The sequence below is a fragment of the Myotis davidii genome, unplaced genomic scaffold (assembly GCF_000327345.1).
Source record: "Myotis davidii unplaced genomic scaffold, ASM32734v1 scaffold265, whole genome shotgun sequence".
NCBI lineage: Eukaryota > Metazoa > Chordata > Mammalia > Chiroptera > Vespertilionidae > Myotis > Myotis davidii.
The window spans coordinates 4,637,355-4,646,542 of NW_006296627.1; the positions used below are offsets into that span (position 1 = coordinate 4,637,355).

Genomic DNA, 9,188 nt, shown 5'->3' on the forward strand with positions numbered 1-9,188 from the left:
CCTGGCCCCCTGTCCTATGCTTTAATGGGGAGCCCATGGGAACTGGAGTTCACAGCAAAACAGGAAGAGCCTGTGAGCAGGAAGCTGGGAGTGGGGCAGGGGGTGATCAGCCAGCAGTAACCTCAACTCCTCCCCTGCCACATCTGGACTGAAGCATCCCCAGAGCTCTCTGCCTCTTCTACTGCTGTCCTCCCCCCCTCCCCCCCAGCTTCTTCCATCTCGACATTTCACTGATCCAGCAGACCTGAAAGGCAACAAGACTCTCCTGGACTCTGAGGCAGGAGAAAGAAAGAGTACAGAGACTGGAGTGAGGACATCTGGGTTTTGAGCTCAGCTTGGCCACTGTGTGTGGTCTTCGAGACGCCTCTCCCGTGAGCTTAGTATTCTTTGTAAAGTGGAGCTTGTGTTATGTACCCTCCTTCCCGGGGCTGCTCTAAGGACCAAAAGAGCGAGTGCAGGGTTTGTGTATGGAAACAAGCACTGGAAGGTTAACGGTGTGCAGATGCACGGTGTTGGGAAGTCCCCATGGCTGAAAGATTGGAAATTTAATAACTGCTGCCATCTCTTGAACACACTATGGGCTACACATTGTGCTCTGACATATTGTTTAGTTCTCATGACAACCTTAGGTGGCAAAAACCATTATTATTATCCTGATTTTTAAGATAGGGAAATAGAGGGTCAGAGATATTAAGAAACTTGCTTAATCAAGATCACACAGCTAATAAAAGGCCATGCCAGAATTTGAACCCAAATTCTAAGTCTAAGGCCAAAAAACTAAATATGCTGAAATGAAATGGACTAGAGTTAACAAGTATAAAATAGAAGGGGGGTCATATATTTTTTTCTTGATTGCTTATTCATTTAATGAACAGGAATACAGTACCTACTCTGTTGCCTAAACTATGTCAGGCCCTGATCCAGGGCTACAAGGGAGATAAGATCAATTAAACATGGTGTCTACATTCAGGAATGGATCTCATATTCCAGGCAACAGGGCAGGAAGGCTTAATAGCGGCTGGGCAGAGCCTGTCAGCATTTCATATGGAACTGTTCCCCAGATGAGGGAACTTGCATACCTTCCCAGATCCATACTGGGCTAGCACCTGGGTCACCTGCCATCTCTCTACCCCCACCCTGGCACCGGCCATTGCTCCCCTCTCTCTCTTCTGGCCTCTCCCCTGCTGGTAGCCCTCACGGGGGGGCCCAATCAGAGATTTACAGGAAAGCCCAGCACCTGCCTCTCCACCCATGGAGTTCTACCAGCTTGGCTGAGGCTGGGCCGGTGGGGAGAGTTTCTTGGCCCCTTCCCAGAGGCAGGGGAGGAGGAGGGAGGCTGGGAAAGCAGGCTGGGGCTCCGTGTTGCAATTCCAGGCTGTGCTGGGACCTTTGCTCCACGAAATGTCTATGGAGGGGAGGGGACACCAACTCTGGAGGCTGCCGGGATTGGGGTGGGGGTGCCTGGGAGGCAGTCCTGTAAGCGCAGCCTGGGTGAGCAGAGGAAGGGGAGGACTGGGCTGGTCGGCAGGGAAATGCGACTGCTGTGGTTGGGGGTAGGAGAGCAGGGGTGGCGCTGGGCTGAGGGGGTGGCTAGCTGGGGAGGAGTCAGCGTGGTGGGGAAGCCGGGTGGGCGGGGGTGAGGAGGCCGAGGCTCCAGTCGGTCAGTTGGCTGGCGCCAGCTCTGACTCCGGGCTCTGCCTGGCTCGAAGGAGCAGTGGCCTGACCCCTTAGCAGTCCCTCCCCTCAGGTTTTCCCCATATTACTTCCCTGGGGCTCCGGGCCCCTGTCTAGCTCAGCTACGGCTTCAGCCACCGCGGAGGCCTCTGGACAGAGCTTGCACCGTCCTCCTCTCTCAGCAAGGGGGCTCCAGAGACTGCCCCAGCCAGGAAGTCTGACGGCCCAGGCATTCGGTGGGTCGGCTCCTCAGCACTTGCCTGGGGCCCTGTGTGTGTTTGGTGCGTGGGGGTGAGTGGGGGTCCTGTGGATCTTAGAAAGGGGTCTCTTTGGGGAAAAGTGAAGGATGATGATAGTGATGGAAGCTTGGGCAGGATCCCATTTAAGTCCCAGAATAACTCCTGAGGGGCTGTGAGGGAGGAGGTCCTGTATGTGAATTGGGGCGACTCTTGGAGGCAACAGGTTTGTGCTGGGATCCTGGGAAGCGGCAGGACTGAGGTTATTCAGCAAGCAGCATGTTTCACTGGGTGGAGCCCTCCATCCCATGTCCTGGCCCTGCCCAACTTTGGCTGCCCCAGTGCTGGAGTGAGGGGAAGGGGCTTTAATAGAACCAGAGCAGATGTGCCCAAATATTCCCTGATGGCCAGGAGGTGGGCCCTGGGGAGAAAAAGTGGCACGGTGGCTGAGAGCTCAGACTTTGGAGTCAGAGAGATCAGAGGTGGAGTCTTTGCTGCCTAACTGTGTGGCCAAAGGCAATTTACTTCATCTCTTTGAAACTTGGTTTTCTCATCTGTAAAATGGGCTAAAGAATAGTCCTGACCTCAGAGGGACACAGTGAGCAAGGCATGTCAAGCCTTAGCACAGGCTGATGCAGATGAAGTGAATGTTAGCTAATGTGCTGTACTGATAGAGAAGGAGCCCGGTTCTGGAAGAGTATAACCTGAGTTGTTCCTGCAGGACAGTCCCTTGGTAATGTCCAGGGCTCCAGAAAGAAAGAAATGTCCTTGTGGCTGGAGGCCCCCGTGCCTAATGTTTCTCCTGGTAAGCTGCTTCACTCCAGCCCTCTCCCCTCAGTCAGGGTCTCTTCACGACCTGCCTTCTGCCTTTCCCCCGAAAGCAGTCTGGAGTCATCCTTGCCTCCTTCTGCCCAGACTACCTTCATCCTGGTTCTGGTGCCTGGCCCTTGCAGGCACCTGCCGATCCTTCTGTCTGGACTTGCTGCTGGGGAGAGGGCATGTACAGTGCTCATCCAGTTTGACTTTTAATTAAGAGTTCTGTCTGATCTCTGAAATAGATGCATGCCGGCCCCCAAGGGGACAAGGGTTAACATCCTCATGTAAAGTATCGAGGTGCAGGGAATTGCAAGACTAGCCCTGGAGCCCACACCACCGCCAGGGTCTGAAGCCTGAGCTGATGTTTTGCTGCCCTCTAGGGGTGGAGAGAAGTTTGCAGTTTCCCAGCCAGGATGCAGTGGAAGTGGAGGGGGAGGACCTGAGACTTCCCCCCTCATCCTCCCCTTGTTCCTCTTTCCTGACTCAGACTCTGCAGTGGAGCTGTGGGAACCAGATGCACAAGATGCAAACAGCCGGGCGCTGAGAGGCAGCAACTGCATCCTCAGGGAGGAAGCCAGCATGCCCCAATCAGCGGGGGTCACTTCGGGGGCAGGGTTGGAGGTGGCAGATCCCACAGCCCTGCTCCCAGGTGTGGAAGTCCTTCCAGAGTCTACAGGTGAGGAGCTGCTGGATGTGGAGGATGTAGGGGCTCCCTGGATCTGGAAGGGGCATCTTGGGGCTCTGTACCATAAAAAATGTTTAAGTACCAAAGCTTTAAGTGTCGACTAGACCTGAGTGATCTGTGAGTTTGTCTCTACCTTAGGCCTTTCTGAGCCTCAGTTTCCTTATTCAGCAAATGGAAATAATAACAGTAGCTACCTCTTTTGGATGTCGTCAGGATCAATGCATATAAAGGGCTAAGACAGTACCTGGGGCATAATACATAGCATTTGGGACATGAGAGGTACTTTCTTATAATAGAGAGACTAGATAGACTGCATGTTAAAAGGGGCATGAAGGTCACTGAGTGCTCAGGGCAGTGGCCAGCTGGGCACCAAGCTTGTTTCTTAGAGAAGAACATTAAGGCACTTCCCTGTATCCAGAGCTCCGTCCACAAAAGCGGAAAAAGGGGCCAGCCCCCAAAATGCTGGGGAATGAGCTGTGCAGTGTGTGTGGGGACAAGGCCTCTGGCTTCCACTACAACGTGCTGAGCTGTGAGGGCTGCAAGGGATTCTTCCGCCGCAGTGTCATCAAAGGGGCGCGCTACCTCTGCCACAGCGGGGGCCACTGCCCCATGGACACCTATATGCGTCGCAAGTGCCAGGAGTGTCGCCTTCGCAAATGCCGCCAAGCTGGCATGCGGGAGGAGTGTGAGTACCTGGGGACAGGAATGGGGAAGGGGCCGATGGGAAAGAGGGGGCATGTGGGTGCCAGGGTGTGAGGGCAGACAGGCAGCTGAGCCTACAGGGCCTTCCTATATGGTCCCTAAATACGGATTAAAATTTCTTCCTTGCTTTTACCCTGTGATCTCTGCTTTTCTGGAGCCTTAAACTACCCCTCTGGCCCTTCCTTGCTTCTCATCTCCCCCTCCTCTTCCCTCCTCTCATCTGGCCGGTCCTTAGGTGTCCTGTCAGAAGAACAGATTCGACTGAAGAAACTGAAGCGGCAAGAGGAGGAACAGGCTCAGGCCACATCCGTGCCCCCAAGAGCATCCTCACCTCCCCAAGTCCTGCCCCAACTCAGCCCAGAGCAACTGGGTATGATTGAGAAGCTAGTGGCTGCCCAGCAACAGTGTAACAGACGCTCCTTTTCTGACCAGCTTCGCGTCACGGTACCTGAGGGACCTGGGGAGAGGTGGCTATACCCAGAGCGCCAGCTGGCTTCTCGATATCTGACTCAGAGCGGTTTGTTTTTCCCCTCCTTGCCCTTCTGGGTAGCCTTGGCCCATGGCACCAGATCCCCAGAGCTGGGAGGCCCGTCAGCAGCGCTTTGCCCACTTCACTGAGCTGGCCATCGTCTCTGTGCAGGAGATCGTTGATTTTGCCAAACAGCTGCCCGGCTTCTTGCAGCTCAGCCGGGAGGACCAGATCGCCCTGCTGAAGACCTCCACTATTGAGGTGGCTGGCAGGGCTGAGGGGTGCAGGGAGAGCCCGAGCGGGACTGTCCGTGGGAAGGGCCTCTAGACAGCCAGCTGGGAAGCCAGAGCCACCACTGGGAAGTAGGGACCTTCAATTGAAGGTGCCCCATTGCCAGGACCAGCCCGCCGAGTCCCTGTTTGAGGTCTGCTACTTGTGTGCAGGTGATGCTTCTGGAGACATCTCGGAGGTACAACCCTGAGAGTGAGAGTATCACCTTCCTCAAGGATTTCAGTTATAACCGGGAAGACTTTGCTAAAGCAGGTGAGACCTGAGATAACAAAGGGACTGGTTTGAATGGACAGACACTTTTTGTCCTGGAGCCCATAGTGACTCCAGAGTCACAGGCCCCACGTTTAGGTGTCTGTAAAGGGAAGGCTTCACCTGCTTTTCCAAGACAGAGAGTTGGAATGCTTATAGGTCTCTTTCAACTGTCTCAAATGGACTCCTGTCCTCTGTTGCCTTAGGCCAGCGTTTCTCGAACTGTGTTCCCAGGAACCCGAGGGAGGGATTCCACAGAACTGTCGCTTTAGAGAAGAAACAAGAAGGCGCGGGAATGTCCTTCATTCTTACTTTAAATGGAGCCAAACAAGACGCTCCATGTAAATCTGCATTATATATCACGCTTCTACATAATGCGCTTCAAGGAAAGGTTTCATAACGAGGGAAAGGCTTGAAAACAACCATACCGAGCCCTTTAGTAGTCAATAATGAGCAAGTCTTTCTCAGATGTGTTCTTTCAGGATCACGTGGACCTGCTTCCCCCTACTCTTCTTCACTTGTTCTTTTTTTTTTTTTTTAATTAATTTTTTACCGAGAGGAAGGGAGAGAGATAGACAGTTAGAAACATCGATGAGAGAGAAACATCGATCAGCTGCCTCCTGCACATCTCCCACTGGGGATGTGCCTGCAACCCAGGTACATGCCCTTGACCGGAATCGAACCCGGGACCCCTCAGTCCGCAAGCCAACGCTCTATCCACTGAGCCAAACCGGTTTCGGCTCACTTGTTCTTTCTGAAGAGCCATGAAACTGGAGCTGATACATAGCAAACATGTCCAAACGATGCAGCTTTAAGATCAGAGTGGATGCTTCTGTCCCCATCCTGTGCTTGAAGTGTTTTCTCTAAGAATCTGTTCCCATTGCTGCTCTCTATCTGATGCTTGCAGGCTAAGCAGTGTTGGTTTCCTCATACTCAATTGCTGGTATCGTGTTATGGGAGCAGAGTTAGCAAAGGATGAAAGGCTAAGGGTGTTTTGGAGGGACGGGAGCTGAGGCTCAATAGGTGACCTAGTAGTCTAACAGTGGAGTGAGTGAGTTTAAAATATGGCTGATGCTGTCCGGTACTCAGCTCATGTGCCTCTTCTCCCATCCCAGGCTACCCAGTGACATGCCTAGGAAGGCCTCTCTTAACTATAGGGCACGGCAGGGCTGTGTTAGCACCTTTTGCCTACTGTGTGCTGCCAGAACGTCTGGGAAATTTCATGACTTTTCCATCTTTAAAACCCAGCCCTACCCCCTTTCTCTAGCCAACCACCTTTCCTCAGTTATTTTCCGAGTCCTTCTTAACCATGGCCTTCTCCTCCGTAGCATCCTCCTTTCTGAACCCTTTCCAGTTCTTATGTGTGTGTTTCTTCAGTACTTTCAGGCTTATGTCATCTGAATCTGTACCTATTTATAGATTCATTTATATAAGCAGTGTTGATATTATCTTTGCCTTTTGTTTGTCATTTTGTCAGTGAGGTCTCAGGGAGAGGGAACAGGGTCTCCTTCCCTCTCTACATGACTGATGATGTGGACTGATGCCATTGGGGGCATTCATTCAACAAGCAGTAGCAGACAGACCCTTCCAGGGTGCATAACCCAACTCTAAAACCTACTTGCCCTCTCTGTACAAACAGACTGTTTAGCACAATTCAAGGCTCACTCAATACCTCAGCAACAAATACTTTATAAAATGGGGCTTGTCCATTAAATGTATCAACACACATTGATAAACATCAGGGTGAAAATACAGGAAGTGACTAATCAAGAAACCTCGAATGGAAAAGTTAGCAGATGGTTGCTAAAAGAAATCTGAGAAAGCCTGGAGGAGGGTGTGGGGTGGGAGACTTTGACAGTGTGTATGAGAGAAGTGTTTTTTAGATGTCATGACTTTAGGTCATGGTTTATTGAACTTCAGTCTCATCAAGGAGATTGGTTCTATATTTATAAATCTACTATTTATATATATAGTAGTTACCATATGTGCCACACATTATTCTAAGGACCGATTATGGTAGGTGCTATTATCTCCATTTTACAGATGGGAAAACCAAGGCTCAACCTAGTAAATGGTAGAGCCAGGACTCAAACCCAGGCAGTCTGGCACCACAGTCTGTACCCTCAACCACATTGCTAAGTTCCCCCAAGATATGAAACATGAAATGTATCTCTAGTATTCAAATAAGTAAGGCCAATTGCCAGTGAGGTTTCTTTATAAACAGAAATGAGTTGCTTCTATATCTAGTAATGGGGCCCTCAATAATTTTAATAAGAATAACAGAATTATAATCATCATTCAATTCACACATCCTATGTTCCAGGCACAGCGTTAAGTGCTGTGCATGCTTTATCATTTAACCATCACAGTAGTCTTACAAATTCAGATATGATTCCCATCTCACAGATGAGGCTTAGAGAGGTGAATAAACTTGCCCAAGGTTACAGAGCAGAGCCCTGGATACTTCTTATTGCGTTCCTAGAAGTTCTCTAAGTTGCGGAGTTGGAGGAGAGAAGGAAGTTCCTGCCACTCATGCCACACACTCAGCCTCCCTCCTTCTTCCCCAGGACTGCAAGTGGAGTTCATCAACCCCATCTTCGAGTTTTCCAGAGCCATGAATGAGTTGCAGCTCAATGATGCCGAGTTTGCCTTGCTCATTGCCATCAGCATCTTTTCTGCAGGTGTGGAGGATGGGCAAGAGGGAAAATGAGCAAGAGACTTGAAAATGAGCAAGCCCTAGGAGGGCTGCAGGCCCCATAGGGCAGGCATTGTAAGGGTGGAGGCCCTTGCTGTTACTTTGGGATGGGAGAGGTTGGGTGGGACATGTTCCTATTTTTGGTTGTGATGTGGGGTATAGAACTGACCCTGGCCAGACTTGCTCCTCAACTCTGTTTGTGAATATAGACCGGCCCAACGTGCAGGATCAGCTCCAGGTAGAGAGGCTGCAACACACATATGTGGAGGCCCTGCATGCCTATGTCTCCATCCACCACCCCCATGTGAGTCTTCCCTAGGTGCCCTTTCTCCTCAACACAGGCTCATTCCCTGACACACCTACTTTCCCTTCAAGAATCCCTCTCTGATTATACCTCTCCCACAGTTCCTCTACCCTTGCCCTCTTCCCTGGGGAGAGACAAATTCTGAACTTGTCCTTCTCCTTCCCCAGGACCCACTAATGTTCCCACGGATGCTAATGAAGCTGGTGAGCCTCCGGACACTGAGCAGCGTCCACTCAGAGCAAGTGTTTGCGCTGCGCCTGCAGGACAAAAAGCTTCCCCCGCTGCTCTCTGAGATCTGGGATGTGCACGAATGACTGTCCTCGGCTGGCTGAGGCCTGGCTGGCTGAGGTCCCGCTGGCGGCCTCCTTAGAGGTAGAACAGACTGAGAAGGGCAAACATTCCGGGGCGCTGTGCAAAAGAGATCCTCACGTGGCATTAAAGGAGAGTAACGGGTTCGGAGTTTTGTGACTGCTGGGCACTGAGGGTCCTGCCAAAGCTGTGCTCCATTTGAACACTGTACTGACCTGATCAAAAGGATGAACCTGGGGGCCACTTTGCACAAGGTTCTCCAGGCCCTGCCTCCACCACTTCCTGTTTTCCCCACAGGGCCCCTAGAGAAATTCTCACTGTCATGCTGCGGCTTAACCATAAATGCCTCCGGGCTGCCTCCCTGATAGTCGGCCTGGTACTGTTTGTACAAGAAGACAAAAATGAATACGGAATGAGAGAAACAATTTCTGGATTGGGGTGGAGGAGCGGCAACAGAGGAGGGAAGCCTGCAGCGTCTTTTAGGATCGCCTCCAGAATTAGAGGGAGACAAGTCCCCAGTGCCAGCCTCCTTTCACTAGCCCCATTGCGCCCCGAGGGTAAATGAAACGCTGAGACCACTTCCCCTGTCAGGATGGGAGCGGGGAGGGGATCCTGCCTTCTGTAGGGGAGGGGGTGTTGGACTTTCAGAACTAGCGCCTCAGCTAGGCACCTGTGTTCTGTGGGCGCGGGCACATCAATCCCCCTCCTCTAGGCCCCCACATTACGGGCCAGGAAGAAAAGTCCCCTGAGGCGGGGAG

The 9,188-nt window shown here is 51.8% G+C and overlaps 1 protein-coding gene across 2 annotated transcripts in view; it reads left to right on the forward strand.

Annotated features, from left to right (window-relative positions):
• Positions 1-8,795, forward strand: part of NR1H3 (nuclear receptor subfamily 1 group H member 3) — a 12,951-nt gene extending 4,156 nt beyond the window's left edge. The window contains exons 1-11 of one of the 2 annotated variants that reach the window (XM_006772287.2): positions 7-1,491; positions 1,735-1,910; positions 2,632-2,715; positions 3,214-3,402; positions 3,830-4,096; positions 4,349-4,557; positions 4,664-4,843; positions 5,026-5,125; positions 7,690-7,803; positions 8,027-8,121; positions 8,289-8,795. In XM_006772287.2, coding sequence (XP_006772350.1) covers positions 2,673-2,715; positions 3,214-3,402; positions 3,830-4,096; positions 4,349-4,557; positions 4,664-4,843; positions 5,026-5,125; positions 7,690-7,803; positions 8,027-8,121; positions 8,289-8,435 — 1,344 coding nt within the window. In that variant the 5' untranslated portion in view covers positions 7-1,491; positions 1,735-1,910; positions 2,632-2,672 and the 3' untranslated portion in view covers positions 8,436-8,795. Of the gene's footprint in view, positions 1-6; positions 1,492-1,734; positions 1,911-2,631; positions 2,716-3,213; positions 3,403-3,829; positions 4,097-4,348; positions 4,558-4,663; positions 4,844-5,025; positions 5,126-7,689; positions 7,804-8,026; positions 8,122-8,288 lie in introns of those variants that run through there. The other variant, XM_006772289.2, reaches the window with a different exon arrangement.
• The last annotated feature ends 393 nt before the right edge of the window (positions 8,796-9,188 follow it).